This window comes from Chiroxiphia lanceolata, chromosome 3, assembly GCF_009829145.1.
Source record: "Chiroxiphia lanceolata isolate bChiLan1 chromosome 3, bChiLan1.pri, whole genome shotgun sequence".
NCBI classification, from domain to species: domain Eukaryota; kingdom Metazoa; phylum Chordata; class Aves; order Passeriformes; family Pipridae; genus Chiroxiphia; species Chiroxiphia lanceolata.
Window position 1 is genome coordinate 42,759,803 of NC_045639.1, and position 18,547 is coordinate 42,778,349.

Below are 18,547 nucleotides of genomic sequence, written 5' to 3' on the forward strand. Positions count from 1 at the left end.
CAAAAAGGAAAAAGAAGCCAGAAGACAGGCAGGTTTATGTGGGTCAGGACTGTTTCTTTTATGTGCCAGAGGCCAAACCTGCTGCTTTTCACCTCAAAATGGGGAACTACAAAGCTTTAAACCCCTCAGACTCTTTCCCCCCTCAGCTTGTCATAAGAGCAGCAAGGCAAGATACAAAAAGGAACTACAGAGAGGAAAGAAAGAAAAAAAATGAAGCTTTAATATATTCCTACTCTTTGACCCCATTCCTCATTTTCTGTGCATCAACAGTTTTAATAATCTGGTGAAAGCAAAATCTGAAACTAGAAAATCCTTTCCTAACCAGTGTCACAAAAACCCTTGTCATTTACTAAGAAACATTATGATGAGATTCAATGATTTTAATAGGTTTTCTCTTTTCGTCTTTTTTTTTTACTTTTCATTTGACAGCAGTTAGTTCTGCATTTTTTTAAATAGTTGCTCTGTAATGACCAGTTTGCATTTTAAAACGAATGAAAAATTAGGATCTATTTATTGAACTGAAGTTAATACAATAGTGGATTTTAAATAAGCTAGATGAATAACAATAATAATAGTAGTAAAGCAGTGAAATCATTCTTACATATAATCTCTTCACTATGAAAATAAACCACTGCTACATCCACGCTAAGCGTATCTAGAGTAACCAAAACAGATGGGGGATTTCCCACTGCTGGTTTCTTTCTTCTAAGGATGGTTATTTTCAGTTCATAAACTCTCAGCTGTCATCCCTGATTTATCTTCGCAGCAGATTCCTGTTGGGGTCACAGAGCTGGGCGCTGGGGCGATGCGGCACGTCCCCCGCTCGCTGCGCTCTGCCGCCCCTGCCAGCCACGGCGTTCGTAGCCGGGGTTCGCGCTTCCCTTTTAACCCCTTTCTCATTCCTCCCTCTGTCAGTGCCTGACATTTTGTGCATCTTGGTTGTGCTCCAGTATGGTAAGTGCTCTACGAAGGAGAGGCACGCGTTCAGTTTGTTGGCGAGCGTCCTCCTTTTTCGGGGAGGAGAGGAAGGACTACTAGGGACAACGAAACCCCGCCTGCGTTCAATCCGCTACCCAAACAATAGCTTTATTTAAAGATATGAAGACATCGCTGTGTAGAGATCCTTTAAAAAATGTTTTCGCCGTCCCCAGCCGCAGAGAGCACGACCACTTTATTTGCTGGAAAGGGCTCTTCCCGCCCCTTCCTACTCCTGCCCTCTCTCCACCCCCCGCCTCCCTTCCCCATATATTATTACTCTATGCCACCAACGTTAAAACAGTCCCACCGCGCTCCCTGCCCGAGCTACGGCCGGCGGGGAGGCTTTCCCTGGCCCAGAGCAGCCTCCGGCCGCCGGGCGGCTCCCCCGGCCCCATTCCCGCTCCCGGCCGGGCGGTGTGGAGCTGTCTCTGCCCGGAGGGTGCTGAACCGCGCGGCGCGGGAGCTGCGGCCGGAGCCCTCCCGGCCTCGCCCAGCGCCTGGAGTGGAGGTAGGAGGCGAAGGGGGCGCCGGGGGATGGGGGGAACCGGTGGCGACCCCTCGCCGCCCGCCTGAGGAGCCCGCGCACAAAGCCGCGCCGCGGCCATGGAAGAGGAGCTGAAGTGCCCGGTGTGCGGCTCGCTGTTCCGGGAGCCCATCATCCTGCCCTGCTCGCACAATGTCTGCCTGCCCTGCGCCCGCACCATCGCCGTGCAGACCCCGGAGAGCGAGCAGCACTTGCCACCCCTGCTCCACCCGCGGGTCCCCGCTCCGCCGGCTGCCGCCACCGCGCCCGGAGCGGGAGCGGGGCCGGGGGCGGCCGCGGGCTCCGCCGCCTGCCTGGACTCCGAGTGCGCGGCGGGCGGCGGCGGGGACCATGCGGACAAGCTGAGCCTGCACAGCGAGACCGACAGCGGCTACGGCTCCTACACCCCCAGCCTGAAGTCCCCCAACGGCGTGCGGGTGCTGCCGCTGGTGCCCGCGCCCCCGGGGGCCGCGGCGGCTCCGCGGGGCGCCGGCCCCGCCAGCTCCTCCCTCACCTGCCCGCAGTGCCACCGGAGCGCATCCTTGGACCAGCGCGGACTCCGCGGCTTCCAGCGCAACCGGCTGCTGGAGGCCATCGTGCAGCGCTACCAGCAGGGCCGCGCCGCCGCCGCCGCCGCCGCCAAGTGCCAGCTGTGCGACCGCAGCCCGCCCGAGCCGGCCGCCGTGCTGTGCGAGCAGTGCGAGGTGCTGTACTGCGCAGCCTGCCAGCTCCGCTGCCACCCGGCCCGCGGGCCCTTCGCCAAGCACCGCCTGGCCCCGCCGCCCGCACACCCCGGAGCCCCCGGCGGTGGAGGGGACGGCGGCGGCGGGAAGGGGGCGGGCGGCGGCCGCAAGCTGCCGACGTGCGCCGAGCACGACCTGGAGAACTACAGCATGTACTGCGTGAGCTGCCGCAGCCCCGTCTGCTACCAGTGCCTGGAGGAGGGCAAGCACAGCAAGCACGACGTGAAGGCCCTGGGAGCCATGTGGAAGCAGCACAAGGTGAGTCTCCCCGGAGGGCCGGGAGGACCTGGGTGATGCCCAGAGCTGGGGTGATGCTCAGCACTGGGGTTTGTTCATCCCAGTGCCCCAACAACACACTGGGGTTTGTAGGATATAAGGTACTTCGTGTCCATCATCCTCCTAGACTTTTCTCCCTTTGGCCTGGTGCTCTTAGGTCTCTGGTCCTTCCTGACTTCCCGATGACCCCGCAGCCCCTGCTCAGAGTTAGAAAACCCACAGATTCCCTGCCATGTTGGCCTCACCTTAACCAGAAAATCTTAGGCTCAACCAGGCCTGGAATTAGCAAGTCCATCTCACTTCTTGTTTGCCTTCTGCAGGGTTCTTGGCCATCCCGTCCTCAGCCTTCCCATCCTCTCACAGTGGCAGCAACTGCTTATAAGGAGATGGGATAGTTGTTCCTTCCTTTCACCACCCTCCTTTCACCCAGAACTCAGTGCAAGCTGCCACAACCACACATCAATGAGGAAGAGTAGCCCAGAGCCACCCAAATATTTTAGACAAGAAAGTATGATACAGAGAATCATGGACATCATGTTTCCCCTGGGTCTCAAAGAGGTCTCCTCCCACTCAGTTCCCAAAGAAGCCAGGAGTAATGGCTGGAGAGACTTTCATGACAAAAAGATAAATAAGAAATTGTAGAATGGATAAAGACCGTGGACAAGTAAAATTTTCTCTAATTCCCTGCTCCTTATTCCTCCCTGGATCCCTCTGGGGAGATGTCAGAGCTGTCCACTTTTCCACACATGGGGTTGGCTGAGGTCTGGTAGAGCTGCTGGGTCACTTGGCCATGCTCTCCTTGCTAAAAATAAGACTTTTCAACCATTTGAATGAAGACCAAGGCATGACTTTAGAAGTTGAAAGTGTCAAGTTAGCTCTTTCTTTCTAAGAACAGGGGACCCTGGAAAAATGATTACTTAATACATATGAATGTACACAGTGGACTGAAATACCTGAGAGCTGGGAGCAGTCCTTTGGAGCTTCCCTCTGTACTGGGGTAAGGCAATTCTACCACAGGTGTCCAAAGAGCTCCGATGGCTATAGGATTCCCTTCTTCTCACTCTCCGTTTGCAGTAAGCAGTAAAGGAAGCATAGAGAGACCCTTTCAGGCACTGTAGGAGAGGTCAAAATCGAGACTGGTCTCATCATCCCTCAGCCATGGAGTGGTTGAGCACAAGCTAGACTAAGATATTTGCCAAAAAAAAATTGACTTTCGATTTTAAGATTCAAAAAAGATGCCACTTGGGGTGATCTACATTGTTTGTCCATCCAAGAAGAAAGACAAACTTCTGTAGTTGTTTCAGTTTGAATACTCTGCCAAGGTCTCAGCCATCTGCTCCCTAACATGATGAGTACTTGTGCAGAGAAGTTCTCTTGGCTCAGAAGGAGCAGATTAAAAATTCACAGTTGCTATTCATATGCCAATGGCAGAATCCACTTCTGAGCAGAATTGTTTTAATGAGTGAGGTCTGAGTTCACTGTTCAAAGGTGGCTGATGTTTTGGAGAGTGTGAGAGATCAGCTTGTGCTGTGTTATTTTCTACCTTGAGTTAAAACTGTTTGATGTCTTTTTGAACAGTGTGATAAACTCCTGTGTAATCAAAGTTCAGAATCAGTAATTTTCTTTCTTTCCTACTGCCAAATATTGTCTAAAGAATGAACAACAGCCTTGTGGCTTGTGTTTTTACTGTATTTTTTCTGTGACTAAGGTATCACAGATTATGATTTTTTTCTTGATTTACAGACTCAACCAATGTCAAAATCCTAGCAAAAAAAAAAAAAAACAAAAAAAAACCACCCTCAAAATTAATTATTCTGGGGACTCTAAACCTGTGCTCTTATGAGTATTATTTTTCCCAGAACAATGTGCTTGTCAGAAAATAAGTATAATGGAACCATATAGCTAGACAGCTTAAATCATCAGCTCACAATCATTCAGATAAATTGCTCTGGAATTAGATATTTCTGCTTAGAAAGAGTTCTCTGATACAGCAATTTCTACAAGTTTATTACCTTCAGTTACTTTGGCCAAACCATGAATTACTTACATTGAGTGGTACGCCAAATGTAATTTAAGTTTTATGTGTTCTCTCTAGATGCTCCAGGCATAGCTGTTAGAGGTAGCTGGAAGGCTTTTTCTTAGCCAAATAAGCTTTCCATGTATTATTAACTCTTTGCTCAAACTGTTTGACTTCTCCTTTGTCTTGGCCTTATATAGCAATCCAGTGGCAAATTACGGAGCGTTTAACCTTGTCCACAATGTGCTGTGGACTATGCTATGAAATGTGCCTTTATCCTCAGCTGTATTGCTGACACAAAAGCTATACTAGGCTGATTGGCCCCTGTTATTGGTGCAGGTTCCGCACTACAGTGCTGTATGTAACTTCTCCTACAGAGAAAGTAAAATGGGTGTAAAATAACAACAGGGCCCCAATGGCATAAATCTATGAAAATCCCCTGACTTAGCTGGACTTTATTATATTAGCTTGCATGAAAAGTGCATCTGAACCAGCAGTTCAAGGTTAAGTAAAACTCTAAGTCTTCTGCTGCAGTTAAATCCTTTTATGTCTTTATAGCAAGAACAGTGACACTATTATAACATTTAGGTAGGACTTTTGGCCTATCAATATGAGGAACTATGAGGGACAGATTTTAGCTCTGCCCATTCTAAATGGTTAAATATATGCATATACTGAAATGCTGAAACAGCTGCAGCTGGGTAGCAGGGTAGCAGGCAGGTGTTGGAGTCCAAACGCTTGCTTTTATTTCCTGGCCTAAAAAAGTTGTGTTCCCAAAATCATGTAAGCTTTATGAGAATTCAGCATCAGGACAAGCTTATCTAATCAATAGTTAATCTGCTGCTAAAGAGAGACAGAGGGAAAGCAAGTTAAATGAGCATGAACTGTTTGGTTGAAAAAGGACATGGGCATTATCTGGTTTGTCTTCTGACATCAAAGGAAGCATCGGTCTTCTGTGCTCATCTGGGTTTAATTACTTACCCTTGTGATCTCTGTGTTCCTGTAATTAATGGAAATAGAAACTTGATATCTGTCCCCAGCCCCCACATGATTGGTTGCAAGACCAGGTATTAAAGAAAAGATAACTCCAGGTAGAGTACCATTTGTCAGGAGTTATTAATTGCCATAGTCAATGGAGTTTGTAACATCTCAGTTTGGTTTCCAATAAATATTCCTGCAGTACGAAAGATTGCTCTGGCTGCACAGGGCATTTTTTATGACTTGGTTGGTTTACTGAGGGATTAGTCATGTAGCTCCATTTGATTTTAATGGGAAGGGCATGACTAAATTCCACTGCTTTGTAAGGTATCTTTTGTAAATGCTTGGAAAAACAAGGCTATTATCTCTAAGTGGGTTTCACAAACGGAAATCTGGTCTTCTCGGCTTCATGTAGCAGTTGCGTTAATGCAACAACAGTTTTTAATGAGCAGATCAATTCGCTTATGAGCCCTTTGAACAATGACACAGCTCTGTTTCTGTTGCAGCTCTTTGCAGTGGGAGTGTGCCTGGAGCCAGGAGTGCTTGTGCTAATTATCATGGGTACATATGCTGGTTACAATTGGTCTGTGGTGGTTTTCTATGGCTGCTGTGATGCCCACACACAGCTTTTAGCTCTTCTTGTCTGGTGAAATGGACTTTGAGATGATTTGAGAGCTAGGTCAGATGTTGGAAAAGTAGAAATTTTACTTTTATCAGGACTAACCATTGGTTTTGATGTGAAAGAAAGGAGCCTTTGCCTTCCTGGGACAATTTGGTCAGGACGGTGATGCCTTAAGGTCCTTTTAGTTTTTTGATTTTTCTAGTTTTTATAAGTAGTTATACATCAGAAGTAGATTTTAGAAGCTGTAGCATTTATTCCTTTACCCTTATCCTTAGCATAGTAACTACACACATATCCCAACCCTTTTACCCTGTTCCATGCTCCTCATATCAATTATCCTTGAATTCCATTAGAATATTTAGACTTCTCTTTAAGATAGGCCTCTTCTGTCTGAGAACACTTGTACCCTAGCCTGAACAGCAGAGTACATTCAAGAACTGGGTAACCGTGTACCCTTTGTGCTCCGAGGAAGACCAAATGATGAAGTAGGTGGTCTCAAAAAGACCCCAGCCCCAATTCCCCAGGGGCAGATCGAGGCTGGGCCAGGGAAAAGTCAGAGGGTGGAAAATCCTGGGATTGGTTAGACAATATTATAAAATTGTAACATCCGAGGCAGAAGGAGTGCGCGCATTTTGTAACCTATGTGCCTTGGAGGCACGATTAAATCCTTTTCTTATCTCACCTCTAATTAAATTGCTCTGGAGTTTTTTTTCCTCAGCTCCTTTAGGCATCAACAGTCCATGGCATAGCATAACATTCTTTTACCACCTATTTCTCTCTTGCCTCTACCCCAGCCACTTGGTCATATGCTGTTTCCACCTGGTTCTGTGTCAGGTTGACAAACCAAAGATTCAGTGTGCCTTGTGGGTGAAGCAGAATGGGTGACGAAAAAGGCTGGGCTTCAAAGGCTGGGCAAGTATGATCAGCCCATGGAGAGCTGACCTGAAGTCCTGATTGTCTGATCTAGCAGAAAGTAGGGTCTCTTTCAAGGACCTGGAATTTGCTCCTTTGACCTCAAGTAGTGCCAATGTCAAACATTGTCATTTTAAATTTTTGTGCATTGACAAGAGTTTGTGCAGGAAAATAGTAAATATTCAAATATGGAGAAACATACACAGTAATATGTCTTCCCTTTACATTGTTACAAATTAATTCTATAAAGCATATTTTAGTTTAAAATTTATCACTAATGGAATACCTGCAACTGGGCTAAAAGGAAAAAGTTGTGTGAATATGAGGAAAAAAATCTCTAGGATGTCTTATTTTCTGTAGCTCAGTCATAGCTCCCAATCAGGGTTTGTATCCACTTCCTGCAGAGGTGTATGGAGTTAGGCAGCACTTCTGCCTGCTGCAGGCTGCCTGACTTGGGGCTGGGCTGTGGAGTGGCCACAAGGAGTTGCCAGGGTCTGCTCTTTGCTGTCCTGTGTGAATAAGCAAGCACAGGGGGAGAATGAGTAGGAGACATTCAGGTGACATTCAGGTGGGAGGTACATTCAAAACTTTGGCAGCCTGAAGAAGTGTGCTGTGCCCTTTTCAGGGATGGAGGAATTTACGTCCCTCCAGGAGTAAGAGGGAAGCAGAGAATGAGTGGTGACTTACTGACTTTCAACCAGGTTCAGCTTCTTTGTACTATCCTGCATACAAGGCTCTGTCTCAAGGCACACTCTGGTTCCAAGAAACAAGAGATACCAACTTTCTGAAAACCTCATGTTAGCAAAGATACTTTCCCTTCCATTTCCTGATGTTGGTTACCGTATACATTTGGTAAGGATAATTAACTGGACACTGGCAATCTGGTAGTTGCCAAGTCTGCCTGAAGGGTAAACCCACAGAGAGAGTGTCTAACCTACAGGACACTCATGATGGGATCTATTCAGTCACTGCATTATAGAATCATAGAATATCCTGAGTTGGAAGGGACCCACAAGGATCATCAAGTCCAACTCCTGGCTGTGCACAGGACCATACCCAAGAGTTACACTATGTACCTGAGAGCATTGTCTAAATGCTCCCTGAACTCTGACAGGCTTGGTGCTGTGACCACTTCCCTTGGTAACCTGCTCCAGTGCCCAACCACCCTCTGGGTGAAGAACCTTTTTCTAGTATCCGACCTAAACCTCTTCTGACACAACTTTAGACCATTCCTTTGGGTCCTGTCACTGGCCACCACAGAGAAGAGATCAGGGTCTGCCCCTCCACTTCCCCTTGTGTGGAAGTTGTAGACTGCAATGAGGTCTCCCCTCAGTCTCCTCTTTTTCAAGCTGAAACAAAGCAAGTGACCACAACTGCTCCTCGTATGGCTTCCCCTCTAGATACTTCATCATCTTTGTAGTCTCCTCTAGATGCTTCTTTAGAAGCTTTATATCCTTCTCATATTGTGGCACCCAAAACTGCACACAGGACTCAATGTGAGGCCACACCAGCACAGAGAAGAGCGGGACAATCCCCACCCTCGACCGGCTGGCGATGCTTTACCTGGTGCCCCCCAGGACATGGTTGGCCCTCCTGGCTGCCAGGGCACTGCTGATTCATGTTCAAGTTGCCACCAACCAGGACCCCCAGGTCCCTTTCTTTGGGGCTGCTCTCCAGACTCTAGTTCCCCAGTCTTACGTACACCCAGGGTTGTCCCATCCCAGGTGCAGATCCAGCACTTGCCCCTGTTAAACTTCATGTTGTTGGTGTTTGCCCAGCCCTATAATTTGTCTAGACCTCTGTTCAGCACCTCTCCATCTTCAAGGAAGTCAACATCTCCTCCTAATTCAGTGTTGTCAGCAGACATAATTAGCATAACTTTGAGTCCTGCATCCAGGTCATTTTTGAAGATATTGAAGAGCATTGGTCCTAGAATGGATAATCCCTTTTACCTTTGTGCTTGACCTGTGAGCTGTTTGCTCACTCATCACATGACATGTTTATCTACCTGTGTGCTGGACTATTTATCCAGAAGGATCCTGTGAGAGGCAGTATTGAAAACTTTACTGAAATCCAAAAAGATTACATCAACTGGCTTCCCCTGATCAACTAAGTGGGTAACTTTGTCATAAAAACAAATCAAGTTTGACAAGCAGAACTTTCCCCTTGTGAAGCCATGCTGCCTGTGACTGATGGCTGCCTTGTCCTTCAGGTGTTTTTCAATAACTCCCAGAATAATCTCTGTAATTTTACTAGGCACTGAAGTGAGACTGACAGGCCTATAGTTTCCAGGTTCATCCTTCTTGCCCTTCTTGAAAACTGGAACAATGTTTGCCAGTTTCCAGTTAACTGGGACCTCTCCTGATTCCCAAGACTGTTCAAAAATAATTGAGAGAGGTCTCTCAATGACATCAGTCAGCTCTGAGTACACTTGGATGATCCTATCAGGCCTCATCGACTTACTGGGATCCAGCTGTTGCAACAAATCCTGCACAAGCTTGGTGTTGACTGGGAGTTTATCATTTTCATGGTCATGGTCCTCCAACTCGAGTCACTGGGACCCCAGGACCCATCATCAGTGTTGAAGACAAAAGCAAAGAAAAATTAAACACCTCTGCCTTGTCTATGTCACTGTTTGTGAGGTGACCATCCTAATCAAGTAATGGGCCTATCTGCATGGAGAAGTAATGTTGGAGCACAAGCAGAGCAATATAGTTTCTGTAATACCATCCAGGCTTCCAGTGAAGTTGCTCCTGGGTCCATGTTGATTCTGTGTCTGCTGGGGGCAGACTGTTGTTTCCTTCTCATCCTCAAAGTCCATCAACAAGCCTCTGGTTCAGCTTAGAGATCTCAGGTGTCAGCTGAGGAACGGGAAGATTAGGTCTTCAGTATGGACTTACAAAAGACATATTTCATATATCTCACCAGTCAAAAGTTAGAGGAAGGGTTTTTTCCAACTTTTCCAGAAACATTCACTCCTTTGTTGAGTTGGAGCATGGAAAACTGGAATCCCAAAGAGACTTTACTGAGAAGTCTGAGACATCAGATTTGTCTTTGAAATCCTAGTGTATCTCAGGTTTGGTAAGGTCTACCACGTTTGTAAAGACTGCAGACTTTGATGGAAAAAAAAGTGCCATTTTGGGAAGCACTTGGGGATTTTTCAGCATGACAGATGCTACTCTGTAAGACTGTTATCTGCTTATATATGTGGGTAGCTGTTTTATAAAAAGGTATTTTGACTTACCTAGTCACTGCAATAAAGTGGAATGTGCAGACACAATACTTGACTGCCCCCATATGCATATTTAACCCTTATTAAATCTTATTACAATAAAAATTTTAACTGTTCTTTCCTAGCACAAACACTTTGTACATGAAGAATACATGCAACAACAAGTAAGACTTTTAACACATCATTAATCATCAAATCCAAGGATTACTAAGAAACACATTTGCATTTTATTGCTTTTTCTTCTTTCCCCTTTTTTTTTCTCTTTGCAGGCACAGCTCTCTCAGGCTTTAAATGGTGTTTCAGATAAAGCAAAGGAAGCTAAAGAATTTTTGGTTCAGCTGAAAAATTTATTGCAGCAGATCCAGGTAACTGTAGAATATTATCTGTTTTGATAATACAGTAATCAATAGAACTGAGTGAATAATTTATTTGATGGCTTTGTCTCCTGTGCTATTCTTATCTTTCCTGGAATCATCTAACCTTTCTTGAATGGATTTGCTAGGCACAATTATTCATCAAATAATGCCTGCAAGCCCCTCTTAGCTTCTAGACTGTTGGCTGTTTATTGCAAGCTGATACTCAATACTGGACGTCTGAGCTGTGTTGATTAGTATTTGAATCGATTGGTCATGCTTCTGGGCTCCTTCCTGACTGCAGTTGCTTGAATTAGGCATTTAGGATATGTTTTCATTTTAACACATTCAAAATTTACTACTAGATTTTCATCTTACATTTTCTAAAAATGTCCTAATTTCTGGACAAAATCCAGTCAACTTGTTTATTAGAGTATTTGTAGGAATTCCCTATACATACTCAGAAATACAGGAATATTCTACTCCAAAAAAAAAAAAAAGGAACTTCTGCTAAATCAATGTGGTCATTTATTGAAGCATAAGATATTTTCATGCCTGTAATGGTCCAGATTTAATAATCAGAAAAGGGCTCATGGTGAGTGCAGTAATTGAGGTTACAAACCCAAAATTAAACAAGTACCTACTTCAACCAAATTTAGACTCATCAGTACTGGAGGTCAGGTGATCCTTAAGGTCTTTCTCACTCTGCGGACCGTGCCTGAAAATGTGCCACAGTAATTTGAGGACACACACAGCACCCAGGAGGGGATAATTGTTTTTTGCTGCAGCAGTGCTGTACAGTGATGGTATATATGTCATTTGCTCTTTGATAGCCCACTCTGCTGCTTGCTCATCTTTCATCAACAAGTCCTGTGCTTGTTAGCAGCAGAAAACCATAAAAGCAGTAGTTCAAAAATCTGTATTTCTTTTATAATTTAATTATGAAAATATTCTACTTAAAACTCTAGATGATGACTTTGTACCACAAATGCTGTCTAAGCTCTCTGGTTGCCTCAGGGCAGCATAACTACCTACCCTCATAGTCTTCCATGCCCTCATGGGGCAGGGAACAAACCAAGACTGAGAAACTGGCAAAAAATAAGGATAACTAACTGAAAGAAACCAGTGCAAAGCCACTGCCTGGCACATGTAATGTTCTATGTATTGGCTACAGTGTGAGGTTTCTCTCAGCTGACTTACCTATTTAAAGGTTAGGTAGGTCAGTTAGTCTAATTATTTAGACTTCTTTCACTGTCCAAGAAGAAAGACAGACACCTCTAAGAGAGTAGTTCTTCCTATAGATATGAACAGCCATTTTAGGATGGCATAACTCATCCAAAACAGTAGTCTCTAGAAATCTTTTCTTGAGTCACCTAGCTCCATTAAAAATATATTTTTCCCCTCTTGAAACCTAAAAGTGGCCTATTATGACTATTTACAACTATGCTGTAAAATCCTTTAATGTGTTTCAATAAAATCACTGCCAAATTGCTCTGCATAAGGGAGCTGCTACAATGGGATCAAAAAGCAAGCCATTTATTTGATGCTGCTCATTGCTTAAAATGCTAGAGGAGAGCTCAGAAGAGGAAATTGTATCCAGCAGTCACCCTGTCAAGTCTGGGCACAAAGCCGACTCTGACCCTCACATGTTGAGCCAATCTCCATCCTGAGTCTGAGTGAGGACATCAAATTTTGGCAAACCAAAACAGCAAGACTAATCAGCTGCATATGTATTCCTAACTAAAACAAGGCCAGGGCACAGGTCCAAGATGATCACACACACTCTTTAACCCTTAAGGAGGTCCCTGAAATTGTTTTCTCTCGTGACAAATTGCACTCTTCTCATGCGATGTTCAAGCATCATTTGAGGATAGTACATACTAGGGAATGATCCTGGTAGGCAGGTTTGGTACAGACACACTCTTTGAGGGGAAAGGGCTTAGATTATGTCATGAGCTGACCTGTGCCTTTTGATTTGGACCAAAAAACCAGATTATTTGGGGGGCAAGAGATGTAGCATTTGTGCATAGATTTATATTCAGAATCATGTATTCTAGTAGAAGGTTTATAATGATTGCCACACACACATACAGACATTTACCCCTCAGCAAAATGTCTTTTAAAAATATGTTTACACAAAGGAGCAAGCAATATGTACATTTTATTATCCTGTCTCAATGTAAAGCAGGCCAGACAGCCATCCACACGCTTTATCTCCTCTCTGAGTTAGCCAGAGCTACCAGAAGCTGTACTTTTATTATTGCTATATTACTTGGGGCAGTTTGCAAATTCATAATCTTGGTTTTTTTCCCCTGCTTTGCAAATCTGTTGTTTCCCCCTCTTTTTTTCTTCATTTCTCTTTTCAGTGGTCATTTTTATATCTCTTGGTCTCTTCTTGTCAGATACTACCTGATCCTCATTGCTCCCGTTGCTTCCTTGCTCCTCCTTGCTGCTGTCATGATCTGATTTTCTCATTTTCCCATCTGCTATAACAATTTCATACTTTCTCACTTGAAGGAGGCATATCGCCAAACACCCCCTTTGATGCGTGAACTGAAAATGAGGAGAGAAATGATGCACTACAGCCACTGACTGATTCAGGCTCTGTGCACAAACCAGCACTTCAAGAGTAGCTGGATGGAAATGGGCTTAAGGGGGAGTCTGATGTGATATAAGACGAGGAGGGAGAGAGGCAAACAGGAAGAGTCTGAGACAAACCTGGGAGCAATCACTGAGCCGTCTGGTGTCTCTCCACCACCACGCCCCATCTTGCTGGCAGGTCTAGGACTGCTACGGGGCCCTCTTGGGGAGCATTGACCCTGCATCCCTCAGCTGGAGAATAGGATGCATGGATCCCAGTGAGAGAAGAGAGTACAGTGCTGAAAATTTTGAACTCAAATGAAAGAAGACAAAGTAAATGAATAGAAGAGAAAAACAAAAGAGCTAAGAATTAGAAATGAGTTAGGAGAGTATGATGATTTACCAAAGAGGTGCCTCTCCTTCAGGACACTTAAAATCTTCTCACATTTAATGATGCTTTTTTCTTTGGGAGGGAAGCTAATAGTACAGCTAAACATCTCCTCTGAAGAGGAGCTTGAAAGCTTTCTCTTTGTAGTCTCGTGAACAGAGGACATGAGGGAGAGCCTTCTTTTGAATGGGTACTACAGCAGTTCCAGGGATTTATGTGAAACTAAGTTGCACCCAGCCCCTACTAAAAGCTCAGTGTTGGCTACCTCACATGCTGGCCTCTGCCAAGCAAAGTATTTTACCACAATGTGAATAAAAACTTGTCATTATTTTTTTTTTAAAATCAAATACAGGGCTCCACTGCTGAGTGCTAGCTATTTTTAAAAAAAGTGCATGAAGCAATACATGAACCTCAGGGCTTTGTATCTTGTTAATTTCCTTGTAATAAGCCAGATTCTGGTCCATAATTCTGTTCTAATTGGTGTGGTGTAGAGCCAGTGATTTCAAAGTTGCTACAGTGGGATAATTAAAACAAAACGGAGTAGAATCCTCTTATGTATATGTATGCGCTGTGTATGTTACATTTAGCTCTTACATTATGTTGTACTACATCTGTTGTCCAGAAAGTGCCAGTAAATCAAGGTTATAAATAAGCCTATTTGTGGCGTAGTATCTTACTGTTTCATTTTATAGCATGCAGCTATGACTGGTACAGCTGTAACGAAATCAGAAAGGCAACAAAAATTCTGAGGGTCTTGAAAGGAAATATTTTCTGAATAGAAAAACAGGTAAGAATGAGCAATAGCTTAAGCTGTAAAATATGCTTTCTTTGATAAGTATGACTCTCACCTTCTTCTAGGAAAATGGGTTGGATTACGAAGCCTGTCTTGTTGCTCAGTGTGATGCCTTGGTTGATGCGTTAACACGACAAAAGGCAAAATTACTCACAAAGGTGACCAAAGAACGTGAGCACAAGCTGAAGGTGAGCACTCCTCTCGTCAGCTCAGCACAACTGATGACACCTGGTGCAATTTGTCAAGTCTCCAACTCTTTATGTCATGAAATTTCCTAGTGACCAAATCCTAAAGTCTTGAAACAGGTTGTGGTTCAGCAGTTTAGTAGAACTGTGCTTACATGTTTAAAATAAAGCATATACTTCAGCAGTTTGTTGAATCAGGCCATCGGTCTTTATTTATCTGATGGTTTTGGGTTATCTTTTGAGAGGTGCTTATCAGTGAGGTGCTTATCAGTGAAACTTGTGTGTCGTTTGGATTCTGGGACTTTCTGCCCAAGTAAAATGCAATTTTGATGGCACTTCAGATCTTTAAATTCAGGCAAACCTCCTTCAGAAATCCATGAGCCACTCAAAAGATATTAAAAAATATAGTGAAGGGACGTGGGGAAAAGAAATCTAAAATGGTTGAACAAAATGACAGTCAAGAAATATTTAAATAGACAAATTTCTTGAAATGTTGAACTGCGTATGTGATTTTGAGGTACTGTAGTGCCAGTCACATTAAAAGTATCTAAGACAAAAGGAAAAATTGAAGTGAAATATCTAACATAGCAACTACTAAAATCTACTGAGATCAGCATTTAAGTTGCTTGACAAGAACCAACACTTAGGACATACTACTGACAGCACAGTAAATCCTGCAGTTTATTGCTGTCACAAGTTGTCCAACAGAACAAATGCTATTAGGCCTTGTCTACAGCCATGTGGCAGCAGAATCAAGTCCAAAATCTGGAAAAATTAGATGGAGCTTTTTTTATTTCTTAATTCCTAGAAGGCATTCTTAAGCAGAGCAGGAACAAAGGTGAATTGTGAAGAGAATGGTAGAGTATAATCTGCAAGAAACCACTCATGCAGTTTGCCTTTTAAGTGAAAGATTTTTTAAAAGCTTAGATTTTATTGAAAGTGTGATTGGAAATGTGAACACTGCAGATGCAGAAACATGTTCTGTGCTCCCTCTGCCCTGAGCAAGCCTGATCTTTGAGCAATTAATCTGCTCTGAAAATTGAGATTGCCCGTGCACAACGTTTTGTCAAGCTAATTATCGGTATTTACCATACAGAGAGAGTGAAGCTGATGGAGATAAGGCAATGGCCATATGGCAGCTAAATTAAGCATAGCTTTAACACACTCTTCCATTTGTTGTCGATTCTGAAATAATTTTATACAATTCACTGCAAGCTGAGGCGCTCATCAGAACTGTACTGATGCTTGTTTTCCAGGTTGTTTGGGACCAGATAAATCACTGTACGCTGAAGCTACGCCAGTCAACGGGGCTTATGGAGTACTGCCTAGAAGTTATCAAAGAAAATGATCCCTCTGGGTTTTTACAGGTATTTTTCTTTCCAATGTCCGGAGATAAAAAAAAAGAAAAGGAAAATACATTGAAGCTAAATCTAAAAATGCGTGGCTTTGCTTATTAGCCTCTTCCACCTCCAAGGCAGGTTCACCTTAACTCCTGATAGTACTGTCTAAAAGCTCAGGGATCTTGGTGACTCCATGAATATCCCAGCAAAGAGATGGCTTTAACAGCTGCACTCTGACCGAGGCAGGGAGTTAGCAGTCACAGCACTTCCCTTGACTGCTGATGTCTTTCCTCTTGCCAGTCCTTCCTTCTGGGCTGCAGTAAAGATGCTGTGTAGTCAATGGTAGCTTTCTGCAGAATATTATTTTATTCTCATGCAAGAAATGCAACACAGAGCTCCCTGATCAATTCAGAGAGGTCTATGACTCAGCAGAGTAGTATTTGCTCTTTGAGCTTCTCCCTTTTACCTTCCCATGTGAAAGTCCTTTCAACACCTCCTCCATGAGGAAATACAGCCTGAAGGGCTTGCATATAACTGTGCTTTACTGGGATTGTTGTACCTTGCAGGGCTGCAAGGCCTGTCTTGAAGCTGGGGGTTCCAGGTAACCCCTTCTTTGCAAAATATGGCCTAGTGAAAATTGCCTTAGTTTACAGGATATTGTTTCTTAGGTGCAAGCAGTGAAAGTGCCTGTTGATGAGGCAAAACATAACAGTTTTATTATCCATAAATTATTTTTTCTTATTAATTCTATTATTTTTTATTACTTATTTTATTTTGCCCTATTAGTTTTTTTGCCTTATTAGTTGGCTACGAAGAAAGGCACATCAAACAAAATTACCTGTGCATGGCTGTCAGCTGAACAAGGCACCCTGTACGTGTGAATGCATGACTGTCAGGGAACTGTCAGAGCATTCCTAAAAAACAGGATGAGAATAAGCCAACTTAAACCTATTAGCACTCCAGATTGATTGTTACTGTCATGTCTGGTCTCAAGCAAGAGAGGGGAATGTGTGGTGCATATTAATCTCAAGGTTACACAGATTTTAGCAGGCTGCTGGTTGGATACTACAGGGCAAATGAAATTTTTAGGTTTTACCTATGTGCTGGCTAGATACATGTTTCGTTTTCATTTCAGCTTACTTTTTCTATAACCTTTGTGGCTTCATTCTTTGCAGTCCCCTTTTATAAAATAAATACTTTTGTTTTTACCTTTTCCTGGTTTATCTAATGATGTTTTCAAGACAACCAGCAAACACAGATGGGCTGCATGACTTTGAACAACTACTCCTGCAGACAGGACATTGAGACACAGCCAAGGGATTCAGCATCCCAGTGACTCCAAGGTTGTAGGAAGGCTATGGGGTGTTCCTCCACTTACTGCACAGACTGATTAGGAGTTGTGGATGCAGGGGCTCAGACAGGAGTGTCTTCCAATAAGAGTAATGAGTAAAAGTGTCTGAACTCCTGCAATAAAGAAAAACTCTCTCTGACAAACCCAGAGGAAAATTCTACTCCCTGTAACTTACAGGAAGCTCACTGGTGGGGTCTCCAGATATTCAAATGGCAGTTTCAATGAACTCAAGGACAGTTGAATTCATTGATTTCCACAGAGCCAGGATTTCACTTCCAGAAGAATTTGTCGTGACAATTTTACTCTGACTTTTGACCTAATTGTCTGTGGGCTGGGCTAGAGCAAAGCTTTAAAAATGAAATTTGCTTTGGATGTAATGGCAGAAGATCCATACGATTCTTCAAAACCCTATCTGACAATTTAGAACTCCCACTGCGAGTAATATACACCGTTCTTACCATTTGACTTTTTTATTCCTTTAGGTTTCCTCCACTGAATCGTCTGTGCTGAATGGAGAGACTCTAACATATAAGTCTCTCTTTGTGCAACTTCTTTTTAAACAGGAGAGCATAAGTAGACTGCAGATCAGAGAAAAGAGTGCAGAAGTATATGTGGCATTCAAAGGCATGACACACAACGTAATCTTTCAAGGCTTTATAAATACAGTTTTTAGCTTCCTACCCTAAGATGAGATTTGTTTTGAAAAGACAAGATGAAAGAATGCAATATAAATGGACTTCACCCCAAAACAATCAGATCCCATCTCATCTGTTGTGCTGTCTCGTTCCTGTGTCCTTTGTGCTGTATCTCACAGGCATTCTGTCACTTTTAACGTGTGCATCTGCCATTTCACTATAAACGTGATACTTTCTTTCAGATTTCGGATGCTTTAATCAAGCGTGTTCAGGTATCTCAGGAACAGTGGGTCAAAGGAGCCTTGGAGCCAAAAGTGTCTGCTGAGTTTGACTTGACTCTGGATAGCGAACCTTTACTGCAGTCAATTCACCAGCTGGATTTTATTCAGATGAAATGTAGGGGTGAGCTCTTATGATTTTCCTATTTCTGTTTTTCATGCACGTGTTGAAACAGTGCTGGGAGGGGTGAGGACACTGAGGGAGGAAAAAGAACTTGAAATTGCTGGATAGTTTTAAAAGGCATTTAAGCAAATTCAGATTACTGGGTGTTTCCTGGAAAGGTGGGCTCCACGCACACATACTGAGCTGAACAAGCTTAGAGAGAGATACAAGATGCAATTAAAGATTTGAAAAGATACATT

At 43.7% G+C, this 18,547-nt stretch overlaps 1 protein-coding gene across 3 annotated transcripts in view; it reads left to right on the forward strand.

Annotated features, from left to right (window-relative positions):
- The first annotated feature begins 1,301 nt into the window (after positions 1-1,301).
- Positions 1,302-18,547, forward strand: part of TRIM67 (tripartite motif containing 67) — a 44,030-nt gene continuing 26,784 nt past the window's right edge. Inside the window, exons 1-5 of one of the 3 annotated variants that reach the window (XM_032683532.1) lie at positions 1,302-2,502; positions 10,551-10,646; positions 14,461-14,583; positions 15,837-15,947; positions 18,149-18,302. In XM_032683532.1, coding sequence (XP_032539423.1) covers positions 1,582-2,502; positions 10,551-10,646; positions 14,461-14,583; positions 15,837-15,947; positions 18,149-18,302 — 1,405 coding nt within the window. In that variant the 5' untranslated portion in view covers positions 1,302-1,581. Of the gene's footprint in view, positions 2,503-10,550; positions 10,647-14,460; positions 14,584-15,836; positions 15,948-18,148; positions 18,309-18,547 lie in introns of all 3 variants that reach the window. The other 2 variants (XM_032683533.1, XM_032683535.1) reach the window with 2 other exon arrangements.